This window comes from Achroia grisella, unplaced genomic scaffold, assembly GCF_030625045.1.
Source record: "Achroia grisella isolate CSIRO2021 unplaced genomic scaffold, CSIRO_AGI_Agris_v1 utg3071, whole genome shotgun sequence".
NCBI classification, from domain to species: Eukaryota; Metazoa; Arthropoda; class Insecta; order Lepidoptera; family Pyralidae; genus Achroia; species Achroia grisella.
In genome coordinates, this window is record NW_026712790.1 from 846808 (window position 1) to 864412 (window position 17605).

The 17605-nt window shown below is 38.3% G+C and overlaps 1 protein-coding gene across 1 annotated transcript in view; it reads left to right on the forward strand.

Moving 5' to 3' along the window:
- The window catches only part of LOC131843394 (neural cell adhesion molecule 1-B-like), a 119922-nt gene that overhangs the window by 64645 nt on the left and 37672 nt on the right, over window positions 1-17605 (forward strand). Inside the window, exon 9 of the mRNA XM_059192024.1 lies at window positions 16657-16872. Within this exon, the coding sequence (XP_059048007.1) occupies window positions 16657-16872 (216 nt within the window). The remainder of the gene's footprint in view (window positions 1-16656; window positions 16873-17605) is intronic.

The following is a 17605-nucleotide window of genomic DNA, read 5'->3' on the forward strand; positions in this document are numbered from 1 at the left end:
TAGAAAAATAAAGTTAAATTCCACGCGGACGAATTCACGAGTACAGCTAGTTTTAATATAGTCATAACACTTAAATTTAGGAATAGTATAGTGACCCCATATCATCTCAGCCCGAAATATGTCCACTGCTGGACATAGGCTTCCCCCAAGATCTCCACGACGATGGGTCCTGCGCTGCTCGCATCCATCGCCTTCCCGCGATCTAGACCATATCGTCAGTCCACCTTGCTGGAGGTCTTCCCACGCTGCGTCTTCCGGTCCGTGGTCGTCACTCGAGGACTTTATTGCCCCAACGGCCATCTGTCCTACGAGCTATGTGCCTTGACCATTGCCACTTCAGTGTCGTAATTCTCCGGGCTATGTCGGTCACTCTGGTTCTTCTGCGGATCTCGTCATTTCTGATTCGATCACCTAAATAAACTCCGAGCATAGCTCTCTCCATTGGCCTCTGAATGACTCTGAGCTTGTTGTGTAGTGACCACTAGCATGTACTATTAAATTATTGCCACGAATGAAGACAATTCAATCGGCGGCCATAATCAAAAACCAATCAAATACATTACGCGTTTAATTGCTTTCACTAAAACATGTTTCAATTTCATGGAAACAGATAATGAAATGCGAAGTAGTTGACATAACATAGATTACGTAAATTCAGTTACAATAACGATTGCTAACAATTTTATTTATTGAAACGTAATAATAATAATTATTATTATTTATTGCAAGAACAAAAGATATATATATATATATATATATGTTTGAAAAGCATCACAAAGAATAATTATTAAAAAAACAAATTTTAGGCATTCCACAGAAATTTCTTGGCTAGCGGTTGCAATCTGACGTAATGATTTTTAATTATTTTTTTCTATGTTTTCTTATTAATATTTTATTTTTTCTTTTTAATCATTATCAATTACTTAAAATTATAACAAATTATACTCTGAACTATTTACATTATTTTTATTATACACACACCGCACAGACAGTCACCAATAATATTACTCTTTTTATTTTAATTATTATTTTCACGTCTCAAATCGGTTGAAGCTGAAAATCAGTGTTTTGTTCCCTGAACAATGTTCCACGCTGAGCTTCGACCTTTTTGTATTGCTACAGATCACACATAATAACACAATTTTATAAATCTTATGTCGTATTATGTATTGTCTATTCTTATGAACATGTTGTGTGTGATTAGTAACAACAAATAAACGATATATCTATTTATCTATCTATCGCATGTCGCAATTCTTCGGGCTATGTTAGTCACTCTGGTTCTTCTGCGGATCTCTTCATTTCTGATTCGATCACGCAGAGAAAATCCGAGCATAGCCCTCTCCAGAGGGCAATCTCTGAGTGACTCTGAGTTTGTTCATGAGGCCTATAGTTAGCGACCACGTCTCTGTGCCGTAAGTCATCACTGGCAACACACATTGGTTGTAAACCTTCGTCTTGAGACGAAGGACTTGGACGAAAAGATATATCGGACCTTCCCGAACGCGACCCTCTCATTTAATGAAATATAAATTATAAATTATGCGAGTTGCTACGTACGTACGTACGTACGAGTACATAATTTAAAATCGTGTTGAAAACGCAATAATTTTCGAGCATATTTGTCGGATTAATCATGGAAAACGGAAAAATACAATAACGCGGCAATAAATCAATGATAAAGTAAAATCTATGAATAATGATTATTCATTTCGTCGTTTTTGCGTATCGGCGGCCGACGGCGATGATTTATCTGTCGGCACTGCAGCGCCGTCACGCATGCGGGCTGCCAGCGGCCGTCGCCAGTCGCAGTCGCAGTCGCAAGTAGGGTTGCCAAGTTTTTTTCACAAATAAAACAATTAATAAGGATAAAGTATTAGTTAAAATGTTATGTTTTTATTTCTTTAGAAATGTATTTTTATGTGCTTTTAAAACTAGACTTTGACAAACAACTCACAGTTGACATCTAACATTTCGTTCAGTAAATATAAATCGTTAAGTACCCATAATGAGTATTTTGTTTTACGCATCACAGTGAAGGTTGAAAATAAAGTATATTTGCATACTTTATATGTATGTAAAAGTATAAAGTATAATTACCAAAAATAAAGTTAAAGATACGTTATTATAAAAAGGCAACCCTAGTTGCAAGTCGCAAGTCACAAGTCGCAAGTCGCAAGTCGCAAGTCGCAAGTCGCAAGTCGCAAGTCGCAAGTCGCAAATCGCAAGTCGCAAGTCGCAGTCACGACTCGTCACAGCGACGCACAAAATATCTCGCTCGCTCCTCACATTACTGTAAATCAACGCGCGCAATGCAACGTTGCCGACACGTTTATGGCCAACCAATGCAGTTTATTACTTTATTTATGTTTAAAATTGCACTGCATTACACATTTAAAGCGTATTCAAATTGCATACGACATAAATCAGTATTGTTTTTAATCAAGTTTATATCTATACATCTATACATATAAATAAAATTGGAGTGTCTGTTTATATCATTCTTTATACATTCTTATATATATGTATGTATATATGTAGGTTTATATATTTATCTAATGTAAGTATGTATATCATATAAATAAATAATGTGTGCCACCTACCCTATTCTATGTACATAAGTCCTCTCTTCTAGGTTGTGTAATATACCGCCTTTTGTTAACTATTTAACCATTATTTTTTGTACACAATAAAGAGTTTTTATTATTATTATTATTATTATTCTTATGAATATAAATACGGTACATACACCAAAATTACATTTTTTTCTGTCTGTTTGTTCCGGTTAGTCTCTGAAATGGCTAGACCGATTTTGACGGGACTTTTTTTAGCAAGTAGATGTAATAAGGAGTAATTTAAACTACTTTTATTTTAGAAAAATAAAGTTAAATTCCACGCGGATGAAGTCGCGGGAACGGCTAGTTGTAAATATGTGGACTGATTTGTAACCGGACTAGATGAAATGATATAGGTTCGGCGCGATAATGGCGGGCGTTCAGTTGTGTTTTAATTTCAAATTCAAAAATCATTTATTCATGTAGGACATTTTAGCCGCTTATGAACGTCGAATTTTTTACATTATAGTTCTAATTTTTTCGCCACCGTCCAGTTCGGTATATAGATCCAATTGAGAAGAACTGTCAAGTCAATTGAATAACTTTTTTTTAAAGCCAGTTTATTCACAATGTATGTCTAACATTAAATGAAAATCTCGTGCTTGAACAACAATTGCCATGCACGCTCGTTGTATCAATGAATAGCTCGCGAATGAATATATTAGCTGGTGAGGGGGCGCGGCGCGGCGTCCACCGACAAACTTTAATCATTAATACCGCCCTTATGATTAATATTTACATTAATTTCATGCAAATTGCCGGTTTGACGCTAATTTAATGTTATTTATGAGTACACCCCCCACCCCCCACCCCGCACACCCCTACCCCCTGCCAGCTCCTGCGGAGGCTTTGTGCGAGACGTTCCTCTTACGAGTTACAAGTGACCCCAGCTGTCAAACGGAGCTGTGTGCCGTGACTTATATTTTGCCAATACTTTGCGACATCTGGTGGCTATTTTGGGAAACACCTGGCTCCGTAGCGAAACTTGTACTATGAGAGTTTTAGGTGGCAGATGATGAGTTTATTGGCATGAAATTAATTTGAATAAAATAGCGGATTTTTTTTTTATTTCTTTTTAAATTTAGGGACTTTGTACCATCTAAGTACATGCCAGTCCCATTGTACCCTAAAACTAATCACTCCATCACCTCACCAGTGAACAAATTGCCTTAACCGTACCGTTTTAAGAATGGCAGATGTAAATACAAAAACTAGTTCTCCTCCATTCCCAATGCATTATGCATTGTCAATCTGAGTCGATGTACGCCCTCTAATATGGTTGAGTGCAATGATAGCTGGCTCACGTCATGCTCGTGAACGGGTGCTGCTTGTGGGGACTGGACTGTTCAGGTTACGAACACTGATTAGATTTTTTGTTTTCAATTCTATTCTATTCTTTTTAAATTTAAATGAATCTATATTATTGTAAACATGTACAACATTTATTTGAAAAGAATACGAGCTAAGTTTCGTGTCAGTTCTCATCTCGAAATCATTCCGAACTGACGGTAGATTTGACATATCATAAGTCTGTAATAGACCTACATGAATAAAGATATTTTGAATTTTGAACAAGCATTATATTCAGACCAATTGATCGGCATATTTATTTATTTATTTATTTAAAACTTTATTAATTTTATACAATTTAGGCGGACTTAATGCTAATAGCATTCTCTACCAGCCAACCTCGAGATACTCGAAGCCGGTTAGGTGTAATAAATTAATTGTAATTATATTAAATACATATAAGATCATACATATACGTGATAATATACTACATACAAACAAATTATTAACATACATACAGATATATATTATGGATTTAGGATCTTATTGGCAAAGCACTGGACATGTAATGTAATGCTAAAGGATAATATTTTAAGAAAGGTGTTACATATGAATGTGGATGGTTATAAGGGCAGAGGAAGGCCGAAAAAGAGATGGATAGACTGTGTGAAAGATGATATGGTAAGAAAGGAAGTAAATAACGAGATGACTGCGAACAGGGATGAATGGAAGCGAAAAACATATTACGCCGACCCCAAATAAATGGGATAAGGAAGAAGCAGATGATGATGAGTGGCAAAGCACATGTGTGAGTGACAATGGAAGATTACTACAATACCATTAGTGTCCTTTAACACTGAAATACCTAATATGATAAACATCCTACAGCTCGCAGTCAGCATATTACATTCAATTTGTTTATCACGCCAACAATAACTAATCTAAACTCCAATTACGACTTCGAGCGGTGTGAGCATGGAAATGAGTTTCTAAAACTCCATCGCAGTCGTATCTGTTACTAGTTACTCGCCCCGGCTTCGCATGGGTGTACATGTATTACACATATAAACCTTTCTCTTGAATCACTCTATCTATTAAAAGAAATCGCTTTAAAATCCGTTGCGTAGTTTTAAAGATTTAAGCATATATAGGGACAGACAGCGACAGCGAATTTGTTGTATACTTACTTATGTGTTAAAGGTTTTTTTATTAGGTTATTTGGGCTATTGTGAAGTGATTGAACTTGTAGTACTGCGACCGACATAGATCTATTGTGCTCGCCCTTTTTCAAAGTTCGCTACCTAGACCCGTCAGGGACAAGAATTGAAGGATATTCTTAGGAGCGATGGTTTTTATCTCCTTGAGAAAGAGTGTTTTCTAAATGAGATATTTCGTTTATGCATCAGTAGGCAACCACAACAACAACAACAACCACATAGGACGTGTAGTGGCGTTTCCTCTTCAGTTTGGCAAATTCTGTTGTGCATTAACTGGTAAGCCAGTAATAACATTTGCGGACCGAGATCAGGGCAGACAGAATGGGCCGCCGGCTCCCTCGAGTCTCGCGCCCGAGGCGTCGCGGATATCTATACATATAAATAAAATTGGAGTGTCTGTTTGTAATATTGAAATAACCGTTTTTTACTACATGCATTTGTACATAAATGTGGTACATACACCAAAATAACATTTTTTACTTGCCTGTCTGTCTATTCCGGCTAATCTCTGAAATGGCTGAACGGATTTTGACGGGACTTTTATTGACATGTAACTGATGTAATAAGGAGTATATATTTAGATAAAAACCATCGCTCCTAAGAATATCCTTCAATTCTTGTCCCTGACGGGTCTAGGTAGCGAACTTTGAAAAATTTGCGAGCACAATAGATCTATGTAGGTCGCAGTGCTACAGGTGCTACAAACATCTGACTATATCCCAAACAACCCCAAAAAAAATTAGGAGTTACTTATGCTACTTTTTATTTTCAAAAATTATTTTATGTTAGTTCTTTTAAAATTAAAGTTAAATTCCACGCGGACGAAGTCGCGGGTGCAGCTAGTAATAATACTGAGAGAGACTGTTGCGGGTTAATCTTACCCACATTAGTTTTGGTCCAATCTGCCCTTGTGCGGGGATAATCTTTAGTGTATTCATATATGTACTCCCCGGGAGGCTCTCCGTACGCTCGTAAATGTTAAGTCAGTCGACGCTGGCCTATTTTGGCGACACGCTCCTTATTAAGCTATTAACTCCGTGCCTTGTGGGAGATGTATTGGCCAAACAAAAATCATACCCTTGCTGAGATAGCCTTTGTAATGGAATTGGCTACGTGGGTACACTGTCTCACCTATATGTGCCGTCAGGGAACTTGCTTTGGAAGCTATATTTGAGCTTTGGGCTCCCTAAAATATGGTCGAGCGCAGTGATGGCTGGCTCATGAACGAGTGCTGCTTGTAGGGACTGGTTTGCTCTAATCACTATGACTGATTTCCTCTTATTAATTGTTTAACCAGCTGGTTATATATTCAATATTTTTTCTATTTGAGTATTTAATTGAATTAGTCCTAATTGGTGGTTTGTATTCACACACTTAAACTTAAAAATGTAAAGTAAGAATGAAATTATTTAAAAGAGCAACACGCAAGTTTCTTGCTCGTTCTTCTTGTTATGAGACAGATTTCCGAATGAGCGGTAGATTAAAAAATGTAATGACTATTCAAAAGTGCTTCAATGTAAGTCTATTTGAATAAATGTTTTTCTATTTCTATTTATAATTCTGACAGCTCACAGGAACACATATTTTTTGATAATGTTTACGTAAAATTGATAGAGAACACTAGAGTTGCCAGATTATTTTTCAGCCTATAAGAGGAAATTTAAGCATTTGCCTAAAACTAGTTCATCATCATCATCAGCCTACTGCAGTCCACTACTGGACATAGGCCTCTCCCGAGGCACGCCACTGGGCACGATCTTCAGCCCTTCTCATCCAGTTACCCGCAAACCTACGTATATCGTCGCTTCACCTAGCTGGGGCTGGGGGGGCTTCCCACACGTTTGCCAATTCCCGGTCTCCACTCTAGAGTACGTCCACTCCAGCGAGCATCGGTGCTGCGACAGATATGACCAGCCCACTGCCACTTCAACTTGTAAATACGAAGAGCTATGTCAGTGACCTTAGTTCTCTGGCGAATTACTTCATTTCGGATTTTATCCCTTAGAGAGACTCCAAGCATAGCTCTTTCCATAGTTCGTTAACCGACTTTGAGTTGGTGACCGCGAGCAGGTGAGGATTTTTTTGTGGAGGATAATGGAATGGTGCACCCGCCTGCGCTAACGGTTTACGCTGGCGGGGCACCAGTGGACAGGTGAGGTTTTTTTTTTTTGGATGATAAAGGAATGTTGCACCCACCTGCGCTAACGGTTTACGCTGACGGGGCACCAGTGGAGGATGATAAGATGAGCATGAAGTCAGATCAGTTAGCCCAACGTGACAAATTCACCGGGAATGTATCACGATGGTTTCCAGGGGGAACCGCGTGGAGGTCAACCTGACATGGTACATTGCTAGTAATGGGTTATGAGTCCGCATTACTAACAATCCCCTTTCCCCCCGGACAGGTGAGGTTTTTTTTTTTTATGGATGATAATGGAATGGTGCACCCGCCTGCGCTAACGGTTTACGCTGGCGGGGCACCAGTGGAAGATGATAAGATGAGCATGAGGTCAGGTCAGTTAGCCCATAGTGACTAATTCACCAGGAATTAAACACGATGGTTTCCAGGGGGAACCGCGTGGAGGTCAACCTGCCATGGTACATTGCTAGCAATAAGATGATCAATCCACATTACTAACAATCCCCATTCCCCCCAGCAGGTGAGGTTGACTTGGAGCACTGGGCTGGTGTTCGCGCACCCTTACATCCCAAAATTAGTTATTAGGCAAAAAATATATTTTAACCCCGGGATAAATAAAAAAACAAAATTACATAATCACATTCTTTATTATTTATACTTTCTTCTGAGGAGCAAGTCTGTTTTAACACATTTTTATTGGTTTTAACATATTTATAAAAATCAATACAATTATAATTAAAAACGGTTATCACTCGCTTTTTATTAAATTAGGGGTAGGAACGTTGCGTGCGTGAGTATTTTTGTCTAGCGTAGATTGATCTATTTTATAATAAAAATTAGGGTACAGTTCAGATACGGGACAGAGTCAGTCCTACCGGGACATTTTAAACTAAGCCTAAAATACGGGACGTCTGGCATCGCTAGAAAACACCCAAACTTATTCAAATGTATATTTTTACTTAGGAATAACTCTATCTGTTACAAGGATTGAACCCGTAGAACGTCGAGTCGTCAGAACAAAATGCAATGAGATAAACTACTCCCTACGTCATCAAGGTCAAGAATAATATTAATAATCTCAGGACAATTCACACAGCGCGATCTGGTCCCAAGTTAAGCTAGCTAAAGCTTGTGTTATGGGTACTAGACAACTAATAAATACATAAATATTTTTTTTCGTAAATACTTACATATTATATATAGAAAACACCCAGACCGACACAAACAATCATACTTATGAATACAAATGTTTGCACCGTGCGAGAAATCGAACCCGCGACCGTCGGAAGTAAGCCGATGTGCTAGACCGCTATACCACCGAGGCCGTCAAAGAAGATATTGATCTTTATTTATTTATTAAAACAATAATTGGATGGACCTTACTGGTTTAATAACAGCAACGTTACAACTTAAGTAACTTATTAAATAAGTCTCAAAAATAAATCTGACTTAACGCTAGTTAGTCCAAAATGTGAGCTGTACAAGCTAAGCTGGAATAGCTCACGTGCAGCAGCTGTGAGCGGCCGCGTGCCGAGCAAGCACTCGACGCTCTACAAAAGTACCCAGCGACGCATTTGCATACTAAACTCACATAAGTTCTCCTAATCAGGCTATAGATTATATTTTCAACTACAACGAAATATCTCTGCATATCAAGTCGGTGCAAAGTCACTCTGCGCATCTGTCTGTTTTAGGATTTCTATAAGAATTTCGTTGACAGATATTCCTTTATCAAGATTTGTGTCATCCTAATATACATATATATAATCTTAGATTCATCATCTAAATATATTTAACTCAAAGGTGACTGACATAGTGATCTATCAACGCACAGCCCAAACCACTTGGACGGATTGGGCTGAAATTTGGCATACAGGTAGATGTTATGACGTAGGCATCCGCTAAGAAAGGATTTTGATTATTTCTACCCCCAAGGTCATAAAATAGGGGATGAAAATTTGTATGAAACTTTGTCAATTTTAAACCGATCGGGCTGAGACTTTGCATGCATAAAGCTACTATGACGTAGGCATCCCCTAAGAAAGGATTTTGATGTATTTGCGTTGAATGCAAACAATACTGTTTCACTGATTACAATCTATTTAAACTTTAACAGGTACTTACCATCTTCAAGCCGATTCAATCCAAATGTTTTCAATATTTACCAATTCTCTTTTAAGTACGTTTCGAACACATTCCATTAATATGTGATGCAGATCTTCTACAGTATTGCATGCTTCGCAGTTGGAATCGATCGATCGAATGGAATTATGCATTAAAATGGCAAATGAATTGGATGTCCGGAACGCATTCTAAATGCTGTGACAATAATTTTTCTATTGTATATATATTTCTCGGGCATTGTTGCATTGAGTTCTTAACTCATCTTACTATTTATGGCGAATTTACTATCTACTATTATCAACACCGTTGCCTAGTTACGACGTTGAAAAGAAGTAACAAGTCTTTCGAGAATATATCCGCTAGCTTTTGCCCGCGGCTTCGGTCGCTTAAATTTAACCCCTTAGGGGTGGAATTTATCAAAATCCTTTCTTAGGGGATGCCTACGTCATAGTAGCTTTATGCATGCAAAGTCTCAGCCCGATCGGTTTAAAATTGACAAAGTTTCATACCAACTTTCATCCTCTATTTTATACCTACGTCATACATCTACATCTACCTGCATGCCAAATTTCAGCCCGATCCGTCCAGTGGTGTGGGCTGTGCGTTGATAGATCACTATGTCAGTCAGTCACCTTTGAGTTATATATATTTAGATTGTAAATATTTCGTTATTATAAATATGTACATGGTAACAACCTGGTCTCATTCTTCTTTGCTGATGCAACAATACAAAGAGCATGCATAAATAATATCGGCCCCAACACATTGTTAAGTCCAACGATTATTATACTTAAGCATAATACTGCTTAATGCCCTGTCACAGCGGTGTGAGAATATAATGGTATTTTTTTTATTGGGTTGTTTGTTATTGTCAGATGTTTGTAGCACCTGTAGCACTGCGACCTACACAGATCTATTGTGCTCGCCCTTTTTCAAAGTCCGCTACCTAGACCCGTCAGGGACAAGAATTGAAGGAGTACAGTAGGTAGTAGTCCAGCTTCAATTAAGAAGTACTGGCAAGAAACTCAACGGAATTTCTTTCCTTTCTTATCTATCTTTTCTAATCTTCCTATATTTATATCCAAATTTAAGTGTATTATCGTTCAAATATTGATAACAAAAAACCTATTAAAGTAGTATTTTGATGTTGGTCGCCAGAAACTGAAATACCATCCTGATCATCTGGATGAATGGCGGTCTTCCACAGTGCGGTTTTCTAGAAACTTTTTGCCCCGCACAACCACATTGTGGAATCACCTTCCAGCAATGGTATTTCCGAACCGATACGATATTGAAACCTTCAAGAAAAGAGCTTATTCCTTTTTAAAAGGCCGACAACGTACTTGCAATTCCCCTGGTGTTGCGGGTGCTCATGGGTGGCGGTAATCACTTACCACCAGGTGAGCCGCAAGCTCGTTTGTCCCCTGTGTTATAAAAAAAAAGGAAGTTGACGCTGGCGTTGTATGTTCAATAACAGATTGATTCCCAACTTCAAATGAAACTGATACCAACAGATATTGCTTATCTATACACCTCTTTATTTTGATACTAGCTGCAGCCGCGACTTCGTCCGCGTGGAATTTAACTTTATTTTTCTAAAATTAAAGTAGCCTAAGTTACTCCTTATTATATCAGCTACCTGCCAATAAAAGTTCCGTCAAAATCTGTCCAGCCACTTCAGAGATTAGCGGGAATAAACAGACCGATAGACAAAAACTGTAAAATGTGGTTTTTTGGTGTATATACCGTATTTACATTCATATGCATGTAGTAAAAAACGTTTATTTCAATGTTACAAACAGACACTCCAATTTTATTTATATGTATAGATTATAGATTATGCAATGACAAACCTTCAAATGTTTGTAGGTAAAATAGTGTACTCTCAAAAGCTATTCTAAGTTTTGTAACAGACTTGAATATACTTATTCCAGTCTTAATTAAGATAAAAATAAATAATCTTATATAGAATGTATACAATTAATAAAGTATAATTATTTTCTCAAAAAAAATCGACTTCATTATCCAATTTTATATTATTATATTCAAATATATTTAATATAAAGCCTTTCTTTTAATTTCTAATTAAGACATTTTTAATTAATACTAACATAAAGACCAAAACAATAAGACTTGGTTGAGGTCAAGGTTGGGCTGCCTAGATACGATGTTCAGTTGTTGTGCTGGTAATTAACAAGTACATAAGCGATTATAGGTTTATATATTATTATATATAGGTCGATTATTTTTGCCAAATCATTACATAGTATAAAACAAAGTCCCTGTCGCCGTTGGAGTGTCTGTGTAATATTGAAATAACCGTTTTTAACTGCATGCATATGAATATAAATAAAGTACATACACCATAATAACGATTTTTAAAATTTTTGTCTGTCTGTCTGTTTGTTCCGGCTAATCTCTAAAATGGCTGGATCAATTTTGACGGGATTTTTATTGGCAGATAGCTGATGTAATAAGGTGTAACTTACGCTACTTTCATTTTAGAAAAATAAAGTTAAATTCCACGCGGATGAAGTCACAGGTACAGCTAGTCACTACATAGTATAAAACAAAGTAGCTGTCACTGTCTGTCCGTCCCTTTGTATGCTTAAATCTTTAAAACTACGCAACGGATTTTGAAGCGGTTTTTTTTAATAGTGTGATTCAAGAGGAAGGTTTATATGTTTAATACATGTACACCTGTGCGAATACAGGGCGAGTAGCTAGTTTAAGATAAAAGCATCGAGTATATATAGTATAAATAGATTTTTTTATATATCACATCACTAGTCTGAAGGGCTGTCTGCCGCAGTAACGTGCTGCCACCAAAGCTCCACACTTGCTCATAACCACGTTAATAACTTTGAAGAAACTTAAAACATATTAACTAAAACCTATTTACCTTGCCAATAGACCATCTATATATATAAAAATGAATTGCTGTTCGTTAGTCACGCTAAAACTCGAGAACGGCTGAACCGATTTAGCTAATTTTAGTCTTGAAATATTCGTGGATGTCTAGGGTAGGTTTGAACAATGATAAAGTAGTGAAGAACTTGCATGTAAAATAGTAAAAACAACAATTATATTTTCCCATACAAACTGCTGATACCTGTCAAACAGGGTAGGTTCAGAAATTCATTGCGTAATTAAACTTCGAAAAACCTTTGTCATATTTAATTTTGAGGTGGAACGAAGTTCACGGGTTAGCTAGTATATAAATAAACTAGTTTTTGCCCGCGGCTTCGCTCGCGTTAATTTATCCCCTTAGGGGTGGAATTTTTCAAAATCCTTTCTTAGGGGATGCCTACGTCATAGTAGCTTTATGCAAACTCTCACCCCGATCGATTTAAAATTGCCAAAGTTTATACAAACTTTCCTCCCCTATTTTATCCCCTTGGGGGTAGAATTAATCAAATTCCTTTCTTAGCGGATGCCTACGTCATAACATCTACCTGCATGCCAAATTTCAGCCCAATCCGTCCAGTGGTTTGGACTGTGCGTTGATAGATCACTATGTCAGTCACCTTTGATTAGATAAATAAATAACCCTGGACAATTAACACAGCGCCATCTAGTCCCACGGTAAGCAGAGCTTGTGTTATGGGTACTAGACAACTCTTATAAATACTTAGTTATTTTTTTTATAGATATATAGATAATATACATAGAAAACATCCAGACGTTAAAAATTACCATGAATCGGGTACAGTTTTGAACCGTATTGAATTTAATTAGCCATTCCCTAATTAAGCTTTCGTAATGACCGAGCGAGCTCTACAAAGCGCTACTTATGAAATACTAGCTGTTCCCGCGACTTCGTCCGCGTGGAATTTAACTTTATTTTTCTAAAATAAAAGTAGCCTATGTTACTCCTTATTACATCAGATACCTGCCAAAAAAAGTCCCAAAATCGGTCCAGCCATTTCAGAGATTAGCCGGAACAAACAGACCGACAGACAGACAGACATATTATATTAATTATAAAAAATGTTATGGAATGGTTGGAATTTAACTTCATTTTTCTAAAATAAAAGTAGCCTAACTTACTCCTTATTACATCAGCTACCTGCCAAAAAGAGATTAGCCGGAACAAACAGACAGGCAGACAGAAAAAAATTATAAAAAATTCATATACTACATGTATTTTTGGCAGGTAGCTGATGTAATAAGGAGTAAGTTAGGCTACTTTTATTTTATAAAGAACGGTTATTTCAATATTACAAACAGACACTGCAATTTTATTTATATGTATAGATTACCGCCGGAGTACTCTTTGGCAGTAGTTGTTTTGCTCCAATAACCGTTTCTTTGAGCCGGCGCAGCGCGCCGGGCCCGGACGGAGGTGAAATTGCAAACTCCTTTAAGATCAGACACTTATCTGACTTGTGATATATAACCAATACAAGTTTTGCAGTTTTCTCACTTCACAATCGATAGTGTTTACATGGTAACTGCTGGTACCAGACATGCGGTACAATCCCATTGCAAATAGAAATAATCTTTATTTCAAATAAACTCATTACAAGCACTTTTGAATAGTCATATATTGACTCTACCACTCATTCGGAACGCAGATTCATAACAAGAAGAATGAGCAAGAAACTTGTGTGTTGCTCTTTTAAATAGATGTTTTTTTTATATAAATAATTACAGTATAACAAGTAAGAGGCATGCGATAATCAACATAGAAATCGCTATGCATTCGCTATTAGTGCAATCAGATAATATTGTCAGCGCTATGGATTCAAAAATTTTCTATAAAAACATCTAATCTGTTTACCCGCAACTCTAAAAATATCAGTAACAAATTTATTTTTCATTTTAGAGCACATTTTATTTTGTGGACACAAAATGTTGTGGACACAAAAAGCGTTAAAAATTGTTTAGCAAAAGAAACATATTCATTGTACGATGGTAGAGTTTTCTGGTTTCAGTCCTAAAAATTATAAATATATTAAATTTTGGGGCTGAAACCGTCACGAGCTCTCCCAGAAAACTCTACCACTTTACTTAAAAACGATTTATTATAGAAACTTGATTAAAACTGTAATATATAGTGTTGAAATATATATTACAGTTTTGGTAAAATAATGTTGAAACTTAAAATATAACTGATTAATGATTAAAATGATTACGCCAGGATCCTTGATGACCGAATGCGAATTGATTTTAAATGAAATGTGAAATGTAAAATAAAATGTTAATAATAATAATAATCTCGAACTTGAAGCCCTGGATCGGAAAGTCCGCACAACTATGACCCTCCATAGAATGCATCACCCGAAATCGTCAGTCATGAGGCTGTACATCCCGCGGAAGGCTGGTGGTCGAGGCTTGTTAAGCGTTAAGACCATGCACAACCGCGAGATTGACAGCCTCAGGACATATTTTCTGGAGAAAAGAGACGAGGGTTTGCATAGAGAGGTCATAGAATGTGACAAAGGATTCACCCCTCTTTCTCTGGCTAAAGAGGACTGGCGAAAACCCGAAGTCCTGGGTACCTCTCAGCGGGAGGCCGTGTGGAAAGAGAAGGAGTTGCACGGAAGGTTCTTCAAAGCCCTACGTCACGGGCCGTACGTCAACACGAAGACCTCCGTGCACTGGCTACAGTTCGGTGATCTCTTCGGAGAGACCGAGGGTTTTGTCTGTGCAATACAGGATCAGGTGGTTAAGACGAACAATTACCGAAAGCACATTCTGAAGGATGGCACTGAGGACATCTGTCGGGCATGTCGCCATCCCGGAGAGTCACTCAGACATGTGCTTTCGGGTTGTTCAGCTCTTGCCAACACTGAGTACTTACACAGACACAACCAGGTAGCCAAAATACTCCATCAAGAACTAGCTCTGAAGTACGGCCTCGCGAATGAGAGGTTGCCGTACTATAAGTACGAGCCCCAGCCGGTCCTCGAAAGCGGCAGCGTCAAGCTCTACTGGGACCGATCCATCACCACGGACAGGACCGTTCTTGCGAACAAACCTGATATCGTGGTGATGGATCGGGCACACTCGAGGGTGTTTTTGGTGGACGTCACCGTACCGCATGACGAGAACCTCGTGAAAGCCGAAACTACGACCTGGCTCACAGGTGACCGAAATGTGGGGGGTGATGGAAATCATTCCAATCGTTATGTCGGTGAACGGTCTTATCCCAACCAGTCTGGAACAACATCTCAGACGGTTGGGATTCCGGGGCGGTTCACTCCCGGGAAAGATGCAGAAAGCGGTGCTGTTAGATTCTGCCCGCATTGTACGCCGGTTTCTGTCCCTGGGGCCCTGAACCCCGGCCGACTGTGCTTCTGCCGGGGGTATGTTGCCATCTCCTCTCCTTAAGAGGGGAGATGAGAATTTTTGGGAAAAAAAAAAATAATAATCTCAGGACAATTCACACAGCACCATCTAGACTCAAGTTAAGCTAACTAAAGCTTGTGTTATGAGTACTAGATAACTGATACTTATATATTCTTTTTTTTTAATAAAATACATATTATACATAAAAAACACACCCATACCGATACAAACAATCATACACATGAATACAAATGTTTCTGCGGTGCGAGGAATCGAACGCGCAACCATCGGTCGTAAAGCGGTGTGCTAAACTGCTAGACCACCGAGGTCGTCAGCTAACGTTGCGAAATTATGCACGATGCTAACTCGTACAGATGTGTTTTTACTTTTTTATTCTTCACAGTTCAGCTATCGCCCAACATCGAATTTCCTTTCAATTCAATAATTACTAACGATCTCGAGCGTTTCCTCGAATTTTTATACAGAACGCTAATTCCTTTACTAGATTGCGATTCGATTTAGCACTTTTCATTGCGAAGAGAAAGTAAGCAAATCGCCCTGGAACCTGATCAAACAAGACAGCACTAAAAATAGATACTTAACGGTACAAGGACAGGATCCGATAAAACTATTCTAAATGTACGAATGAGAGTTCCTGCGCGACTGTAGTATTTGTGTTAAAAAATACATTATTTAATGCCTTTGCTACAACTTAGTGGACTCTGATGAATCACTATCTAACAGTTAGTATATTTGTGGGTATTTTTAATTGAAAATCATTTTAAATTTTTAAACCTTTTTAAATTTATAAAGAAGATTTTATTGACCTGGTTGTGGATGTGCCAGCCATCACTGTGCTCGACCATATTTTAGGGAGCCCAATGACCCGGTCCACCACGCCGCCACATGTCTGGTCACGTAATGGAGTCACGTCCACATTACTAACAATAGTATATAATTCTGTGTGTGTGTGCAGCGCGGGAGGCGGCTCTGGGCGTGGGCGGGGTGGTGGGCGCGGCGGGGGCGGGCGCGGGCGCGGCGTGCGCGCTGGTGGCGGCCGCGTGCGCCGCGTCGCTGCGCCGCCGCCGCCGACCCCCCGCCGCCAAGCCGCCGCCGCAGCACCAGCCGCCGCCGCGCGCCAAGCTGCCCGACCTCGACGACGCCGAGCCCGACCTCATACCCAACCATTACTGTAAGTTACTATACATTTTTATTAATATACACTAAAAACAACATATGCATGATGACTAGGGCCCTCACAGGACACTGCAAATTAAACAAACATATACCAAAACTAGGCCTATGCACGACAAAAATCTGCAGATTCTGCCAAACTGAAGAGGAAACGTATACACATCCTATGTGGTTGCAGCCCACTCATGCATAAACAAAATATCTCCTTTGGAAAGTTTACACTCTTTCCCGAAGAGATAAAAACCATCACTCCTAAGAATATCCTTCAATTCTTGTCCCTGACGGGTCTAGGTAGCGAACATTGAAAAAGGGCGAGCATAATAGATCTATGTAGGTCGCAGTGCTACAGGTGCTACAAACATCTGATAATAGCCCAAACAACCCAATAAAAAATATACATTATACACTAAGCTGTATAAAATTAAATGCTTATATATTATATAAGCTCCATTATTGTAAAATTTCATTAAATTCAGAGTAACAAACAAACATACATTCATCCACACTCACTGACATCCGCGTCTATAATAGTAGTGCGATATATTTCTAGTAATTTTATCTAAAACTAGCTGTCTCGGCAAACGTTTTGCCATATAAATTAATAACGCTATAAAAAAATAGGGTTGGTGATAGAAGGGTGAAAATTTAGGGTTGTATGTATTTTTTGTACAAAGAATAAAAAAATATAAATAAAAAATTGTGCCCAAAAAATAAAAAAATAATGTTAGGGG